The 19,093-nt window shown below is 44.9% G+C and overlaps 1 protein-coding gene across 5 annotated transcripts in view; it reads right to left on the bottom strand.

Moving 5' to 3' along the window:
* Positions 1–19,093, bottom strand: part of PMEPA1 (prostate transmembrane protein, androgen induced 1) — an 85,257-nt gene that overhangs the window by 31,761 nt on the left and 34,403 nt on the right. Inside the window, exons 1-2 of one of the 5 annotated variants that reach the window (XM_044454733.1) lie at positions 3,717–3,724; positions 2,294–2,295 (exon numbers count right to left, since the gene is read on the bottom strand). The exons of the other annotated variants lie outside the window; for them this stretch is intronic. Of the exons in view, the coding sequence (XP_044310668.1) occupies positions 2,294–2,295; positions 3,717–3,724 (10 nt within the window). Of the gene's footprint in view, positions 1–2,293; positions 2,296–3,716; positions 3,725–19,093 lie in introns of those variants that run through there. 5 annotated transcript variants of the gene reach the window in all.

Here is a 19,093-nt window from a genome sequence, read left to right as displayed (position 1 = left end):
TTGTGTTAAAAACAAAACCCCCAGCCATTTCTGGAAAGCCCTGGAAATCCAAATGTGTTAGAAGCATATGCAGTCTTCCATGATGCTGAAATGCAATGGAGAGATACAGTGAAGCAAAATCTATTTCCTAGAACAACCTAAAACTGACCTACTAAATCCCCCCCTCCCCAGCACCCCCTCTCATGCACACGCAGACACACACACCCCCTTGCTGGCTAACAACCAAGTATGCGCAAGATCCAGCCATGTCTGGACTCCTGGCTGCCCACTAAGTCATGAGGGAGGGGGAATGTCTCAAATTTATGAAAATCTAATCTTGTTAGCCAATGCAATCTGTGTGACAAGGCAGGGGAAACTCATTGTCATTCTCACCAGCAGCCCCATGTGACTGACTTGCAACGGGCATGCAACTTCATTTATCTCAGCTCCAAGCACAGGCTGGGCCCAGCCAAGGTTTCCTCCTGATTTGAATGAAGACTTGCTTCGTTAGAATTGCAAGCCAAATTGAAGCAGACACATAAAGGAATAACACTGCACCAGAAGCCAGGTATAAATGCAGTAGCCATCAAGCATTTGCAAGCATAAAAATGGAGAAAATAGGTTCCCCGCCCCCCTCTCCTTTTCTCTCTCTCACTGCATATGGGTGTGTGTTTTCAAAACAAAGGCTCAACTCCCTTGATATTCTTGCCCCAAAGAATATTATTTTTCCTGACCAGAGGAAAATCTGTTGCTCCAAAGGGTCAAATGGCACTCAGTGCTGCTTAACATTATGCTTTGCATCTCTGAAAACAATACACGGTTCTCACCTTTTCTCCACGGATCTCAGGATGGCTAGGAGAGATATTACCCAAACGTTACGCTTGCAACCATCCTGTGAAGTAGCTGAGTATGAAACGGCCTTATACTGAATCTGACCACTGGGCCATCTAATTGAATCATGTTTATGCTATGAGGCAACAGCAGTACAGGATCTCTGAAGCAAGTTTTTCCAGCCATCCTTAGAAATGCTGAGGATTAAACCAGGGACCTTCTGCATGCAGCCAATATGTTGTGCATCACTGAGGGACAGTCCTTGCCCGGGTCACCCTGATCCTAGAGCCCCTTAGGCCTCTCCCCCAGTGTGCAAGCATTTTCCTGGAATGAAATGCCTGGAGAAGCTCACACCACACTGGCTCCCAGGCAAACATGAGGAGCACATGGATGTTCCCCACTGAGCACAGCTACTAGAGGGGGCAGCAGGGGATGAGGGCAACCTCTTCTGTTGCCCTTCCAACATTTCAGACCAAAACTCCGATCACCTGCAGACAGTACAAGGCCAGGCCAAGCCAGGCTGGCTGGGAGTGATGGGACCTGTAGTCCAATACATCCTGGGCATGCCAAGTTGGTCTACTGCTTTGCTGTATGCCTTCTAGTAATGAAGCCAATATTTTTAAAGGCGTTACATTTCTGTTTGTTTGAAAGGTAACAATATCACACCAGAGTCCTTTTAAGAAGTCTTAGAAATATCCCACCTAGACTCAATAGCTTTTCACTTTGCCAGTTAGCCCTAGAATGTCCTATTTTACACTCCTATTTCATTTAGTTCTTTAGATGCCTTCGCCAAATAAAATTGTTCAGGGGGCTACCTATCCAATGGGTTCCACAGCTAACAACAAATTCATTTAGCTTCTTCACCACCTCCCTATCTTCTTTTCTTAACACTTTTCATCTTACTGTCCACAACTGCCTAGGTAGCCGGTTTCCTTCTTCTGATGTTTGCAAAGAAATGTTAATTGCTTGTTTTAATGTATTTGGCACGATGATCCTCACATCCTCTCTTCTTTTTTCACTGGCCTGATCATTAACTCACATTTGTTTTTACCAGAGTTAGTTCTTTTTTTGTTCTGATGTGTGCAAGATCCCCACTTCTAAAAGAAGCCTTTTGTAGTTTCCCTGACTCTGCTCATTAGCCATGCTGGCATCCTCTAGAATGCACATGTACTTTCTTCTCCCCCATCCTCCCAGTGGGCTCTTGCAACCAGCTAAGTTGCTGCGCTGTGTGGTGAGATGCTCCCCTCTCTACAAGCCTCCCTTTCCTGCCTAATGTAAAGCAAGCATGCCCTATTTTCATCTGGCAAAACATTCTGAAAAACCAGGAAATGAGTCACTTTAACAAGGAACAAGTTTGCCTATTAAATATGGAAATGTGTAGTAACTTCCAGTGTTGCTAAGGCCAAATTTTAACAAGATGAAGGCAAAACTGGGCATATGGAGTGGAAATTGGGTTGCTGCATCACACAGTTGTTGCAGCTACTGCTACTTCTCCAATTATTATATAAATCAGCAAACCAGAACTAACAAGTCTGAGTGAGAAGGATGCCAGTAAAGAAAGAGGCCGTGAATTGCATGGATAGAGGAGCAGCTATGCAGAAGAGCCCAGAAGGTTTGCTGGACACTTAGTGGCTGACCGCTGTATGTTCTGTCTGGTGTTCTGATGGGCTTGGAGTTTTCAAGCTTTGCCAATATTTCTCCAGTCATTTCCATGCAACCTTGCAATCATTTCTAAAAGCTATTATATGATATATTCTTGCCTGAGAGCTTTCTTAACTGGTTGCATTTGCCCAGCTCTCCCCGCTCCCCCCCCCCCCCCCCCCGGATGGGAGGACATTCCGAGGATTAGAGGAACATTACAAATACAGTGAAAACCTGCTTGTCAAGGAGCACTGCATACGAACTGTGCTTTGCACAGATTTGTACAGCATTCCATGAGACAATATAAAGGGTCTTGAAGGGTTATTAGATCGATACCCCACCTTTTTTCTTTTGAAGAACTCAAAAAGGATTACATCATTTGCCACCTCCTGATCTCAGTCTTAGCCCCACAACAACATCCCTGTGAGGTGGGTTGGGCTGAGACTGACTGGCCCAAAGTCACCCCGGTGGCAGGAACTAGAACCCAGATCACCCAAGTCCCAGGCCCACCCAATTCTCCACTACACCACATGGGCTCTGCCCTGTTTTTCACAGACAAGGTTCATCAGGGATGATTTTCTTCTAAAAGTTATCTGTAGGATATAATCCTAAATCAGAATGAATTTTGTTCTTTACTCACTGCATGGCTGGAAGCTACTGGGGAAGAGAAGGAGGGAGTGTTCCTTGAACACTAAAGCTTCTCAAAAAAGCACAGACACCTGTGCTGAATTCCAGAGATTATACGGAATAGTTAGCAGAGAGGGGAGAAAACCAGAGGGATAAAGGGATTAAAGAGGATTCACAAAATATACATGAGTTGCAGGGTTGGAGAGATATACTGGAGCTTCCTATGGACACTATGCCAGCAAAGATTTAGCCAGAACTGTTTGAGGGCCAACACACTCCTTGCATCTGGGAGCCTCTTGGACCAAGATGCTCTCGGGAAAGCATCACACAGTCTCTGTTAAAATCGGTTAAATGGGGTACAGCAGAAAGCCTGACTGGGCCATTGGCACTCTGTGGCAATAAGTGCAAACATTTCACGCAGAAAAACATAAAATCCCTATTCCTGTAATGCATTTATTACGCCAATTAAAAGATCACAAAAATGTGCAGGCTTCTGAGACCTCCAGATCGCTTCATCAGATGTTATAAAAAGATAGTGGCCATTTATGAACCAAAACAGGATAGAAGAGGGTATGTTCTGCATTTTATGCACAGATGCACATTTATAAACAATTATAATTTCCACAGAAATGCAATACATCTCCATATACTGGGAAAGACTTACAAAGTGAGAACAGTCCCAACTTAAGTTCTATTTTTTTCCTTATTTTTCTTTCATACAAATGCCGTTCTTGCTCCCTCCCTGCACTACAAATTTGCACGTGTGCAAATTTCAAGAGATCAAACAAATGCAGAGAGAGAGAGACAGAGAAAGATAGAAACAATCAGGTCTAATATTGGTCAATGGCCAACTTCCTCCAATTCAGGGAATTAAGTGAAACAGTAGGATTCAAACATCTGAAATCAGGCCTTTACAGGTAACAGACCGGAACACCCAATAACTTCTCCTATTCGGCCCTGTGATTCCTGCTCGCCTTTAAATATATTGGTTTGCCAAAGTTTATTTTTCCTGACCCCACTCCTGTGCCTAGCAGCAGTCTGTTCTGTAAAATATTAGCTGATTAAGCTTTCTCTTACGTTATCTCCATGCCAGATAAAGGCACAGGGTAAGGAACTACCAAAAAAGAGAGGAGGAGGAGGAGTAAAAAAGGCTAGCAACCTCATGCTCCCTTCTCTTTCTATACCCTGCTTCAGTTTTCCTTATCTGTGCCAGAGATGACTTGAGGTCAAGTCCCTTCGGTTACAACTCTTGAAGTCCTTATTTAATAGTAGCACCTCTACATCAATAGAACGACTTCAAAGCAATGGATGCTTTGAGGATTATGATGATCACAGACTTTTCGGTGCTTCAGAAATGTTAAATAGCAGTAGGAAACATACTGCAGGTAAGTCTTCTCTCATTCCCAAGGGCATTGTAAGGTTGCATGCAGTCAAGTTTGTGTAGCCTGGTTCCTAATGTAAAGGTTTTCCTCCATGGAAAAAAAAATCCATGGAAGAATCAACATGAGAAGTGCAAGATCAGGATTTTGTCTGGGTTACTACATGTGTGTCCTGGATGCAAAATCCATGTGCACTTAAAATTATGTCACATTTCACCTTTATCCCCAAGATATACTTTTCCTGTGTATCCTTAAGCAGGGAAAAGTGTCCCCAGTGGGTTGGATCCCAAGGTGTCATTCCGCAAGCAAAAGAGGTCTTCTATTCACTTCAGACCTCTTGTTTCTTCATCTCACTCTATAGTGCTGCACAAAAGTACACCTAAATCCACAGATGCTATTTTGTTCCTGCAAGGATTTGTGTAACAACGTGCATAACATCTTCCACAAATGGACCCATGAGGTGCTGACTGCTAGATGATATGTGTGAATGCTTCTGGAGCATTGCTGCTATCTATTTTTCCTTCCATCCATAGTTCATTTAATCCAACCCAGTAACTGGGTTTGGATGACATGTTGTGACTTGCCGTGGGTTGTTTAGCTGATGATGGGCTATAGACTCCACAGATGCCAGGCTGCCTATGTAAACCCTACTCAGGGGTGTTGCCATGTTGTGTGCACTTTCTGGGTGTGGGTTATGTGAAGGTGAATCAACAGATCATAGGTTATATGAGGCTTGTTTAATCCTTACACAAACCATACTTGCTGAATTTGTATGACATGACAACCTCCGGGCAGAGATTGCATATTCAAACTGGCAGCTGCACAAAGTGTAGCCCTGCATGCACTGCAGCCTCACTGTATGTTAACAGCTCCCAGGTATTTTAAGAGGTCTGAAAGAGTAACCATCTTTGGGAAAGCAAATAAACCCCATCACATATCTTACCCAAACAGCACAAAAAAACCCTGAGTTTGATCTCAAATGGGATCAATGGGGGGTCGAGCATATACAGAGTGGCATAATCCTCTGGTGGATTATGGTGCTGGGGCTTGACTGGAATGCCACTCTGTTGTCCAGAGAGGTCACTCCATCAGCCCTGGCCTCTGCCTGTCCTCCTTTCCATCCTTCCTTCTACACACCAGTCCTGCATTTTGAGAACTGTGGCCATGGTCTTCTGAGCAGCTTTGCTTGTGTCCGTCTCATCTGCTGAATTACAGATACTTCCTTTTCTACCATGGCTATCACCACAGATTCATATCTAGTCTAACTATCTGCCCTGGCAGGAAATCCACTGGCACAGTATGTATGTATGTATGTATTGCATTTTTATACAGTCCAATATTCGAAGCACCCTGGGCAGTTCACAGCAATTTAAAGCATAAATTTAAAATATTTTTAAAATGAAATCAGGAATTAGGAGATCTGTTACCCACTGCAAGGCTATAGGCAAAAAAAAAAAAAAAAAAAAAAAAAACCTCTTTCCATGTACTCCAAGTTATATGCTGGAATGAGTGCAACAGACCTCAAAGCAAGCAAAATGTTCTCACTACGGAGGTCTAGCCTCACAGCTCTGGTAGCACATAATGCCCCACATTTACAGAATGTGGCTGCCATTTTGCTCACCAACCTGAAATGAGCCCCATTCCCAAGGTGGCCATGGGCCTGCAAGATACAGATGATCTTGTTTTCTTCTCCCTGCCCTTTTCCTTGAACCAAGGAGACAACACATCTTCCTCTCGGTCACCTCCAGACCTATATTTCAGAAGTGAGGACAATTCATATCTGTTGACCTCCTCAATGGACAATGTCAACAGAGAAATACAGCCACACATTTCAGGAAAGGTTGTCCAATCCCTGGAAGATGAACAGCACAGCACATTCTGGCCTACAGTAGGCCACCTCATCCAATGTGGAGATTTGGGTGAGGTGGCCAATGAACAATGAAAGATCAAATAAAAGGGCTTTCAGGAGGTGTTGAAAAAAGTACAGTGTTGGAGCCTCCCAGACCTTCAGAAGGGTTAGGGTTGAAGCTATTGGCTCAGGTCCTGCCCTGTGAAGCAACAGATAACTAGTTTTCAGCATGCAGTCCTTCAAACAGTAGAAGAAGGAAGTCTTCTTCTGAATCATCACTGCTCCATTAAGGAACCTGCACACATATGTGACCTGATCTTCTAATGTTCCAGCCATGGAGGTCAGCAGAAATCTAGTGCTTATCGCTCCAGAAAATGAGGGATGGAAAAAAACTATCCATAGTCACGCCATGTGTGCAAAAGCAAATACAATGCAGGAGTATCTTTCTGTTGTGGGTCCACAGCTGTTAAAATCTGCCAGAAGTTTCCACCTGTGCATCTGAAATTTCCAAGCCTTTGTTGAGTCTGAGGGATACACAATGAGCTACAGCCAGGGCATGGCAAGCACTGATGGAAATCCTCAGCATAAAGGATCTTTATATGAGAAAATTTCTCTATGATGGAAAGTGCACACAGAGCATTTATTCTGCCACAAATGCATGGTTTGGGCAACTGGGTATCTGATCCATGTATCCGCAGGGAAGTAAAAACATTCATGCAACATTTCACAAGTATTGCTAACATAGCACCATCAGTGTGATATGGAAGAAAGTAACTTTAAAAAGCAGAGTGTTGTGCATCAGGTTTACAAGCAATAGCATCCCATGGAGATCTCCATACCACACACAATTTTTAAATCACATATAACATGGTCTACAAAACATGTCTAGATACATGGTTTTGGAGCACATAAACATATTTTTATGGTAAAACTATCACCAGGGCATTTTGTTTTGAACTATTCTGAACCTGATGGGGTTTTCCCCTACTGTCTGGCTACAAGGGTAGTCAAGGGGATATTTTAATTTCCTGTACATTTAAATAAAATTAACTTGCAAATTCCCAGTGACTCTTTCCTGGGAGAAATGTTATTCTTAATACAGAGCACAAGTTTTAATGCAACCTGCAATTTTTTTTGACCCAGTTCTACCTAGAAGGTCACTGTTTGTGAACTTTAGCCTTATCCTAATGTTTACACTCTCTCTCTCACACACACAGGTATGTCTGGTTGGAACGCTCTACAACAATGATAAATTTTCCTATGACAAAAGGTCAGGCTTAGCATGCAGCTCTGCAAATACTTTCATTACGAAAACAGAGAGCTTCTGGGGCAAGGGGGAATGTTTACTCATTTGTAACTGACAACAATTTTTCAGTCCTCCTTTCATGTAAATTTTTCATTGAAGAGCAGGAAAATGTGTAACCAAAATAAGAGAGAGGGGCTTCAAAAGGCAGAAGCAAACAAGACAAAGAAGTCAAGCTGGGGTGAACATTCAGATTTGATAGGACCGGGCTGAACCCAGTGCAGAGGTGGCCCTTCCAAGCAGCAGTGAAGGCTCCATGTGCAGCCACTGTCCAGAGGTAGCAGCCCACCATGGGCTCAACACATCTTCTGGGGGGGTTTCCTACCTGGGACTGCAGATCAGAGGACGGACAGCTCACACCTGTACAAGTCTAACCCTTCAGCCTGGCTCCATTATACCCAAGAGCGAGGCAAGATGAAAGCATATTTCCCCATGCAAGTCCAACTGCGTAAGGGTGGGCACATGGGCCACGGGAGGCTCATTAGTCCTGTGTCCTCTACTGTAATTCTCAGGCACAGTCTCCAGAGTTTGTGTTATTTACTTATTTAATGGTTTTGCACCCCACCCCCCACTAGCATCTTGGGATGGCTTACAATAAAGCGAGCAGCATAAAACAAAACACCACAGCATCCGACAATTGAAATACTAAAATCCTAGTTAAAATCAATTGAACTTTAAAATGGCGGGAAAAGAAAAAGGGTTTTGCCTGACGCCAAATAGAATATAATGTGAGCGCCAGGCAAAACCCTCTGGGGAGCTTGTTCCATAGTTGGGGTGCACTGCAGAGAAGGCCCTCCTCTGGCTAGTCACCCTCCTGATCTCCTTCAAGGAGGGCTCCCAGAGCAGGACCTCCGCCTCAGATCTCAAGGGGCAGAAGGGCACATAGGAGAGAAGGCATTCCTTCAGGTAACCCAGACCCAAGCTGTTTAGGGCTTTGTAGGTCATCACCGGCACAAGCATTGGGCCAGGACAGGTCAGAAAACATCTTGCTGCCTGATGCGAACAGCTGGCTGCCATACTCTTTTTACCTCATACAGGGCAGCTGCTGGAGTGAGTCTTCCAATAGCTCTGGGGACAGGACTCCAGCACAGCTGGGGCAGCATTCTTGTTTGCTAGTGAGGAGGCAGACAGGATAGGTATGGCACACACAGCTCTGCCTTCCTAAATTCCACTGCCCAGCAGCATCTGCCACCTGGGGTGATCACCGCTCTTTAGCGAATGGAGGGCCAGCCCTAGCCCCATGTGTCCAGGCTGAACATCTGCAGCGGGAGGTCTCCTGTGGACACCCTGGGCCATTCAGAGTCTAAATCATGCTGAGAAACTACACAAATACAGCAGATTCTCCATTGCAGATCTTCACCCTCTAACAACTTGAGTTCATTGAGGCCAACACAGGAATGCAACAGAAGTGGTAGAGTCACCCAGCACAGCCTCCTCACACTCCTCCATGTTGGGAGGGATTCGGTGTCTTAGTAGTAGCCATGCTTTAGATAACTGAAGGTCTCCTTGTTCTTTTTCCAGCAACCACGGCCAACCTAGAAGTCTTTGCTGAGATCCAAGAGTATCATTTGACACATTCCAGCTTGTAAGTGCAAGGGTTACTTGCAGCATGCCCTGCTGCCCAGAATCAGCTGGTGGAATTTAGACCAAATCCATTACTAATGCCACTCAGGCTACCTGTTCAAGACTGAAGGGGATGTGCATTCTCAAGAAATCTTCTGAGCACTTCTATCACGTAAAAGCGCCCATGCTTTCCGGGACTCCTCCGAGCAGTATGTGACTATTAGGTCTCAGACTAGCTGATTAGCGGAAGGGCAGAATAAATGTGTCCACATGTTGTGGTGGAGAAGTTCCTTCATATTTGTGTGGCATTGGGGGTGGAGCTAATTGATAACCTCCTTGCTTGCCCTGTTCACATCAGTGATGCATAAATAGTGTGTATATTTTGGTGAGAAAGGAAGGGAGGAGATAGGATGGAATGGTAGCTTTCAGTTAAATAATCATTAAAATGCCATAAAAGACTGGTACTCTGCTTGCAGAACCTAGTTTTTTCCCTTGCCCCCAAGCCACCAAAACTCAGGAGCACTGAAAGTATGTCTTGCTTTGGAGCTTAGCTATAGATACTTCTGCTAACTACCATTTAGGAATTTCATTTCCTGCTTGATCAAGTCCTACTGAAACAGGCAATTACCAAATTTGTTTCTAGTTATGGAAATAGATGTTTGTTGTTGCCCAACCACATCTGTCTCGCCAGCAAACTGTCTGCTCTGGGCTCTCTAAATAATAAAGAAAAGGAAAGCAAAGCAAAGCCATTCCTTGGAGAGCTTGCTACGGTTACAGAAAGTTAACAGCACTCAGATGGACAGTGTTTCAAGTTACTTTTTTCACATCATGTCCTAGCAACAATAAAAGAATGTACTTTTGAAAGCACGTCTGTCTCCTGCTGGACTGACGAAAACTTTTTCTATCACGGGAAAGAGTTCTTATCTTGCTTTCTTCCTGACTAGTCGATTTTCTGTGTGCATGGGTTGCTCTTATTCTTTGTGCAGAGGAGCAATCTGGCTAGTGGCTAACACCCCATGTGCAGAATGAAGTGGTACGGTCATGCTTACGCAAGACAAACCACTCACAAGGCTACGCCATCCACCTAGGCTCCAGGATGTCTCCATGCACTTGAGCCATCACTGGTTTCTTAAAGGGTGGCCACAAAAGCTTGCACTTTGCTAGGGAACAGTGAGTGGTCTCGGCTGACACTTTGGTACTTCTTCTCCTGCTTCTCTGCTGGCCTGACAGATTCCACTTGGAAAGACTTGGGTCTCTTGCCTCCTTTCCTGCCAGCTTTGTAGGCTGCTAATGGCCTGCAATCAATTGCAGCTGCTCCTGATTATGCACAGAGATTCGACCATGTGGCCTGGGCATACTCTGTATTTATTTAACATGGCAATGACACTCGCCCCCTTGGGAGGCACATGTTATGTAAACACACAGTATGCTCCAGCCAGATGGGCAGAAGCTTAATGTGTGGCTGGAGCAGCACGGACCCTGGTGCTTGCTAACATGGGAGTGAGCTCACTGTAACAGGAGTGGATTTCTAAGTAGCGAGCCTGAGGACTGGCATCTAAGAAGGTGTATTCCTAGAACCTCCATTTGGCCTTCCCTTTGGACATGCAAACTATGCTCCAATTGTCCCCATGTATGGGGGGCAGACCTGCTTTATCCTCGGTATTTCTGGCTTGTGTGGATTGCTCTGTTAACAGTCCTGCTTGAAGGTTCTGAGGGTCCTGGAGCAAGATGGTCACCATGGCGCCACCCACCCCCTGGTGAGTCTGCCTTCTCCCCCATCACTGTCACCAGCTCCTGCCACTCTTCAGCCTCTTTCGCGCCATTGCTTGGTGGAAATAAAGCTGCATGGCATTTGCAGCTCCCCTTTCTCATCACTGCCAATGTCTGGACCAGAGCAGAAGTCAAGGTAGCAAGCACCTCGCCCTGGGGAAGAGGAGGAGCAATTTCAGGGAACTCTTGCTAATGGACATAAAGGCAACACTGGGAGAAGATACTTAACCTCTACTTATACTCCCTTGCAATTGTCTCCATTCAATTTCTTGTGTTTTAGAAATGGAAGTATAGCTAGTGGGGAGAAAAGAAACAGGAGGTGACATTTGTGGGAATAACTGGTAGATATGGGAAGGATCAAGCACTTCTTGCTACCAGTTCTTCTGAGTAAATCTCTCCTCCCTCCAGTTCGCACAGACCCAGTTTATACAATCAGCAGTGCCCACTATGACTTGTGGCATTTGCCAACACTTTTTCAATTTTCAAGCCATGGCTGTGGCTTGTCATGCCATCTGAACCCAGAAACTGTTGTTTATGCAAAGTTTAAGAAACCCTTGCATAGCTCATGGTCCCAAGTTCATATGGCATGACAAGCCACACCTGAATATTCAAAATGGTGGCTGGCACATATGGTAGCCCATGTTGGTTTAAGTAAGTGACAGTGGGCTCTTCCGTCATACAAGAAGGCCCATTATGTCCAAAAAGAAGGCTGGGAACATCTATTTTCCAAGAAAAAATAAGTCACCTTGGACATTTCAAGTTGAAGTTGAAAGATGTGCCTGAATGTTATTTTTAAATATATACAATGAGGCAATATGTCATTCCATCCTCAATCCAAATAATATCTCTTCCAAGCAGAAACACTGGCTAACATTCCAGTATCAACATTTGTGTTACAAGATGTGCCCAGTAAGGCAGAAAAGGGACACATTTACACACACATACACACGCGTTAAATGATTCTGAATTTCTTTCTACTTGCCTTTCTATTCCATCTCTCTCCACAGCCTCTCAATGAAGACCTCTTTCACTATAAGTGTAGGAACCAGAAGGTAGATAGATGGGCTGGGGTGGGGGGTGGAAGCAAATATTTATGGCTTTTCAGCAAGGTCAACACCAACAATAGCTCCCCCTCCCCAGCCGCCCACAGGGAGGGGAAAGAAACAAAGCAGAAAAAGCCTGTTTTATGGCAGACTAAAGGGAGCCTGGTCCACCCTCCTCCCCTATCAGCCTTCACAGATGTAATTTTAGCTTAGCTTCTAACAGGCTTTCCCGTGATCTTAATTTTCTCTCTCTCTCTCTCTCTCTTAATGGCTGTGAATGGAAAACTTTGTTTCTCTCCTTTTCCTTCTAACCTAGCTCACTCCATATGTTTCAGACCTGGGGAGAGAAAAAAAATCACAGTATACTTCAATTGCAGTAAGCGTGAAGATTCCCTTTGGGATGGTGTGAGGGAGCAGAGGCCAGATTCCCCATGAGCACAGCCTGTGTTCCCCCTCCCCTATTAACAATAAAGTGGTAGCTATGGCAACAGGGTTAATTAATGCACCCTATTTGCATAACTAAAACCCTCCCAAACCCATTCAGACTGCCTTCTTTCCATTCTCAAAACCTGGCCTGGGGAATTATATTCTTCTCACTGAAGCACAAATGGAAGTAAATGGGGGGGGGGAGATTACAAAGAAATGGCTGTATTAGTATATAAACTTAGCTTAAAAAATGTGAGCTGCTTAAGTATCTCTAAAGGAGAGTCCTTCTTCCAGGCTTTATCCTGCTCTAAAGGAGTAGTGAAGGGAAACACAAAATCCTTGTGAAGAACTGAAATGTCCTTTGGAAATGATGATGATGATGATGATGAGGAGGAGGAGGAGGAGGAGGAGGATAGCAGCAGCAGCCTTGGAAGGGCATAAAGGGATAGCAACATTTTAACACAAAAAACAGGTAATAGGTTAAAAGAGAATGGGTGAAGAGCATTTGGACTCCCATATAACCAGAGGGGGAAATGCCTTTTCACTGCAAACACGTATCTGAAAGATGTCTAGACAGTCATAAAAAGGGCAATTAAAGTGAGAGAAGCTGCAGTACGAGTGTCTCCTTCTGAGAAATGGAGCAATTTTAAAAACACACAACTTGGTGTTGGGTTTTCATCCCCCAACCCTTTAAAATAAGCAAAAAGGAAGGGGGAAAGTTTGCTGGCTAAGGAAGAGCATGGACAAGAGCAGGATCCCTGGACTCCATTCTTAGATGAAGCTGGTAAAATTTACCTAACCCATGTCAATTCTCCACCCCACACCAAACCCCCCCCCAAAAAACAAAAAAACAAAAAACAACAAAGAACAACAACACAACCCCCCATATCAGATATTCTGCTTGCGTCCTGTCTAGACCGATAACAAAGGGCATTTAAGCCCCACAAGATGCACTGTCAGAGTAGCCATTTAAAGAGCTAGTACTACATTTCTCAGTTGACTACATTTTGTCAGATGGTCTTAAACAAGCAATTTCTGGTTCTCAGTGTTTCCCCACTCACTCCTGGTTGACAATACAAAGTGGCACCTTAAATAGCCATATGTATGTGTGATTTTGTTTTGTTTCTATTCTTTTTTTTTGTTTTTAGAGTTAAAACTGAGACAGTTTTTAAAATCCTGTGTTGTTTTTTTTTAACAAGAGCCATGGATTTTTATTCTATTCCCATTTAGGGACATAATGCAGCTCAAAACTCATTAAAAATAACTTTAGAGGGACAACAAGGTGTGGTTTTTTTGTTAAAAATAGCCATTTATCTTTCAGCCCATCATTTGATAGGTTGCAGTCTTGGTTGCAGTGAGAGCTCTCTGTGATCTTAGTTCACCCTCGCTTTCTGCACTTACTGTTCTTACATTCCTGTCTGTAACCTTTGCTCTGTTTTCTCACCCATAATTGTTAGGTTTGCCAGCTGATCAGGAAGATGATGCCTGGCCCGGTGCCTTTAACAGCAGCTCTATGTGCAAACATCCGGGAGACATTTTGCATGGCAGGGAGAGCATTACCTGAACTGCTAACGCCTACTGACCAAGCACCTGTTTTAAAGGATAGAAGCCATGACTATGTTTCAAGTGGGCAAACAGGTAAACTATTTTAAAGCCTCCCATGAATTCTCTTGCTGACCTCTCAAAACACCCACTGGATGCCACCTGCCACCCTCTTCCTTCTTTAGCTCTTTCCTCAAACCCTTATATTCTGTGAAGTCAAGTTATGGTGGCAAGTGATGGGCTAGCTGACTCACAATGGTCAGGAATGTTCACAATGCATAAGGCTGCACAATCCTTTCTGCTTTCCATAAACACACAACAAACCCATAAACGACCCAGAAGGGTTCCTCTGCTGCCCGAGGTAGGATAGAACATGTGCCGTACATTGCCACTCGTCCCCGCCATATGTGCCCCTTCCCTGCCCCCTTTGTTGCCACCACACTGGCTCTATGGAGAGCTGCACAACCAGGAGAGAGCCCCATAGCAACTTCTTCCCGCTGTGTGGCAAGCTGCAGAGCTGATGTGGCTGTGGCAAAAATGGGGGGACATGGAGAGGTGAACAGCTGGAGGACAGCAGCTGGCAAAACTCTCCAGAGCCCTGCAGGAGGTGGTGGAGGTTGGTCAGCACTGCCACCTGCTTCATGGGAGGTCCCACCCTGGTTTGGACCACGTGCAAGTGACCAACGAACCACTTAGAGGTGGATGCGAAGTGGAAACGGCTTGCACCTTCTGCATGTCCCCACAAATAGTGGATTAATCCATTAACCTATGATTTGGCCTGTGATATGTGAAACAAGTCTTTGGCTCAACTTTTCAGTTTCATCCTCACCCCTTCCTGTTATCTCCTCCAGGAGATTATGAACTCAGATCCATATATGGCCATGCATTCTCAGTTGGTTAAGCTAGATTTAACACGCACCCCAGCCCAAGAGCTCGGGATGTGAACCAGTGGTATGCAAGTTATTGCAGGGGTGTGTGTACATGTAAAGTATTTTATCCATATATTGACAGAAGGGGCCGTGGCCCATTTAGTCTAGGCCCTCGCTAGAAGACAAAGCTATTCAGGAATGTCAGACACTGGTAGGCTACAGCAAAGAGATGAACTTCATACCAAGGTGCTTCCAAAAAATCATGCAAGTGCCGCTTCAGATGTAACAACCTTGTTCCAATAAACAAAAGTTCTTGGACTGAGAATTGTGTTTGTATCCTTTCCCTTCTCTTCAGCATCATAATGCAAAATGTCCAGTGCCTGTTAAAACCACAGTTTCCTATAGTTTCCTATCTGTCTACAAACCAGGATCTGATCTGGCCAAATTTTGCATTACAATGCACGAGACAAGGGAAGGAGGGAATGTATGAGGCAATTCTCAGTTTCCTGAAGGACATTTTGTCTGAGCAGAGGCCCCGGCCCCCTGGCCCCCTGGCTCCTAACTTACCCGGGCTTACTAGACTATTTGAGACAAGGAAACTGTCTTTTATCAATTATACTATATGATCCTAGAACAAGGACGGGTACTCTGCTGTTTGACTACTTGAATTGCATATTGTAGCCTCCTGGACCCCACTCGATATTGAACAAATGGTTTATCAGGCTGCTTCCTTCAGTCTGTGCTGTTTGCATGACGTATTTTCGGTGTGCAGCTCTGCCCAGTTTTGCATGAACCAGTGGTATCAATGTACTTCTTGACTTCATTATGTCATGTCAAGTGGGCAGAACTCTTACAAAGAAGACTCAATATAAGGGAAAGAAAGCAGCAGATGACTTGAGTTTGCATTCCTCCATGCACATACCATTTCAGTCTGTAAGTTGCCCGGCAATTAAAATCCTGCCCAAAGAATTAAGCAATGCACCAGCTCTTAGAGACACACTGTTGTCTTCCAAGCTGCCTACTTAAAAGGCAGAAGTAGCCAACTTTTCAAATTGTGGGCAGCAAATTGATCTCAGCATCTACACCAGCTTTCGAAACAAAAGGGCAAGTTTGTGGGTGAAGCAAAAACACCAGTAAAGCAGGGCCAATACAGGAAATTTCTCCCTCCCCCTCATTTAAAACATTTCAAAGTACACACAAACTCTGACTTAACCAGATTTATATTTATCCTGTTTAAAAGAGAGAAAAGGAAGGCTCCTGTGGAACCTTAATTACTGGGACAAGAGCTTGAAGAAAAGCCTACATTATCTTCTGCACTGAGGCCTATCCTTAGCATAACAATCAGAACCTGCGTTTGCATGTGCTGTCCCAGCATCACAGCAAGGCTCACTGCTGAGACAACACTTTCCCTGGCTCCTCATGCCAGGTGCTTTGGAGCTGCCTTTTCTCCAGATGATCTCCCCCCCTGCCCCGGTTCCTCACACTAAGTGCTTTGGAGCTGATACACCATTAGCATGACATGTAGAATCAGCCTTTGAATGTGATATCCCAGAGAAGCCAGGATCCAGGACTACAGCAAGGCTCCTCACAGAGCAAATACCGGCAGCAGCTGTTTAATTTCCCATAATACTCTAGTGTAGAGATACTGTAGGAAAAGATGTCTCTCCACCCAAGGTAGCCAATGCTGCCCCCTTTAGGTGGCCTCTGTCACCATCACCACCACCATGCAAACCTGGCCTGGCCAATCATCGCAGAAGCAGGCTGTGCAGAGGAGACTGCATGTTTCAGACCCTGGTGACATTTTGCCAGCAGTAATATGAACAAATGGCCACAGGGCCAGCCACTGCAGAATGTGCCACCAGGAGGAGAAATGGTCTTTTATATTCTGGCAGCACAGCTACCTCTGTTTTACCACGGATGAAGGGTGCTGCTACGACACACTTGAGATGAGGCTGGCCAGAAAGTGATCAATAGGAAGAAAAATGATAGCCAGTCAACACTGGTTGATGTCCTTCAGTCTTGCCCGCATCTCCATCTGTTGCTGCTGATGCTTCGTTGTCTTTCGCCACACTCTTGCCTCTTCTTCCTCCTCCTCTTCATCCAGCTGGAGGCATGAGGTGTGGACAAGAAGAGCAGTAAAGAACAATGGAGGACCACAGAAGGAAGACTGCTGCCAGAATTCAATTTGATGTCATATTTTACTATTAAGAGCAAAGGAACCCACTCCTTTTGTATCTTATATGCCTTAAGTCAGAGATCGCATTCACTAGCAGCACCTTGAACTAACAAGTCAAAGCTAGTGTTAATTATGCCATCTCTTTCCTTCCTTCCTTTGTAATATACCATTTCTACCATATCACTTCTTCCAAGATTTAGCACAGTATCTCTTTGAATGTTTCTTTGGATCACGAAGAAAACTGCGCTGGGGTGGGGAGGTGACTCCAGTATCTTTATCCACTGCAGCTTTTATTCTAAGCTTTAGGAGAGTTACCTGTGGTGCTGAACTCCATCTCCCAAGTAGACCTTCCATCATGCAGGACATGGAGCACTTCTATAAAGTGCAGAATAAAAGCTGCCATGGAGAACAACTGCAAAGACAGAAGAGTTGCCACCTTCCCCTGAGGCTCCGGGTGGGGATGAGAAACAGGTAAAATGGAAGAGTGCCTGGAATGCCTGGAATTCTGGGCCAAGACAAAAGACAGCTCAGTACGAGTGTGGCTGAGGAGCCTGCCTTTTCAGCAGACCCCTGGCTCCCGGCAGACCATTCTGGGAATGGGAGGCACACTTGCAGTTTGCACAGAAAGCTGGCCAGGCACGTGGGGCCCCATCACTGGCCAGCATGGACTAAGAATGCACCCCAGAGGGCCTCCAGTCCTTACCTGTTCACAGACTCTTCTGCAGCTTGCAAGGGAACAAAAACACACACAAACGGGGGGACGGTGGGCAACCTATCTTTCAGGCACACTTGCCAGCCATTCCTGTTCTTCTCCTGCTTCTTCATAAACTTCCAAATATCACCTTGAAGCAACACACAGTGAAATGCACTTCATGCGCAACTGATTGGATGAAGCTGTACTGAAAATATTTGATAATCTAAAGGCACCAGATTTACCTTGTGGATCAGACTTAAGAACACAATTCATCCAAGACTCATCTCCCATAGAAAGCATCTAGAAAATAGCACCTACTAAGAATGAGGTACGCGTGTCCTTTTGCGCTTAAAGAATCTGATAACCGGAAATTACATTACCATATAAAATGGTGCTCCCATGCAGAATATAGCAGGGCTAACAGCCACTGAGAGATTTGCCACTGGGGAAGGATGCTGGCTCAGCGGTAACATTCATGGTTTGCACACAAAAAGCCCCGCTGTCTCTTCACCATGTTGGCCTAGGAAAAGAGTCTGCCTGGAACCCTGGAAAGCTGCTGCCAGTCAATCCAGGGCAGCCTTCCTGGACTGCTGCCCTCCAGGTATATTCAATGATAACTTCCATTACCATGGTAGCTAGGATGATGGGAATTGCAGTCCAACACACCTGGAGGACAGGAAGTTGGGGGAGGGAGTCACTAGTGAGCTAGCTTCTAGAGTTTCTTCCTGTCTTGTCCAGTGCCTTAAAAATAATTATGTTTGTGGCCTCTATATTTGGTGCTAATGGATTCCATTATTTTCCAGAGATAACCAAGATGTTCAGGCAACAAAGCCCTAGCCACATATATAGTAGAGACAGGTCACCTATCCCAGCTCACAGACGATGCAGAGGAGGAGGAGGAGGAAAGTGCCAGACAAAAAGATATGAGATAAGTCAGTGAAAAAAGCATATTAGACTATGAGAACCAGGAAGGCATCAGGTACTTCTGCTTTACTTTGTAGTAATGCAGAGAAACAGATCTACCACCACCATCACAAATATCCAAGAACTTGCCTTTAATGTACAAGATGCACCTCAGAATTAAAGTGTGAAAGACATCTAGAGGCTGCTTAAGCGCAGAGGCGTTAACCTCCCCAGTACCACCCAAGTCAGTCCATGGCAGAATCAGTCAGATCCAGTCGCTGTTGCGCATGCAGAACCTTGCATGTGGACAAAGGTTACACACGTGTTCTAAGACTGCATCTTTACTTAGGTTGCAACTCTAGGAGTAAGCACCGTGGAACGTATGTCTAAGTAGACACGAAGGGGATTGTGCTGTTATTTCAGGCATGCCTAACATGGAAGAATAGGATCAATAGCTGCCAATCCTCTGTAATGAGCAACTGTTGTTCTGGCTGATAA

This window comes from Varanus komodoensis, unplaced genomic scaffold (genome assembly GCF_004798865.1).
Source record: "Varanus komodoensis strain SLA01 unplaced genomic scaffold, ASM479886v1 scaffold8, whole genome shotgun sequence".
Lineage (NCBI taxonomy): Eukaryota > Metazoa > Chordata > Lepidosauria > Squamata > Varanidae > Varanus > Varanus komodoensis.
Note: the sequence above shows the minus strand (reverse complement) of the source record. Positions and strands in the feature narration are given on the sequence as shown.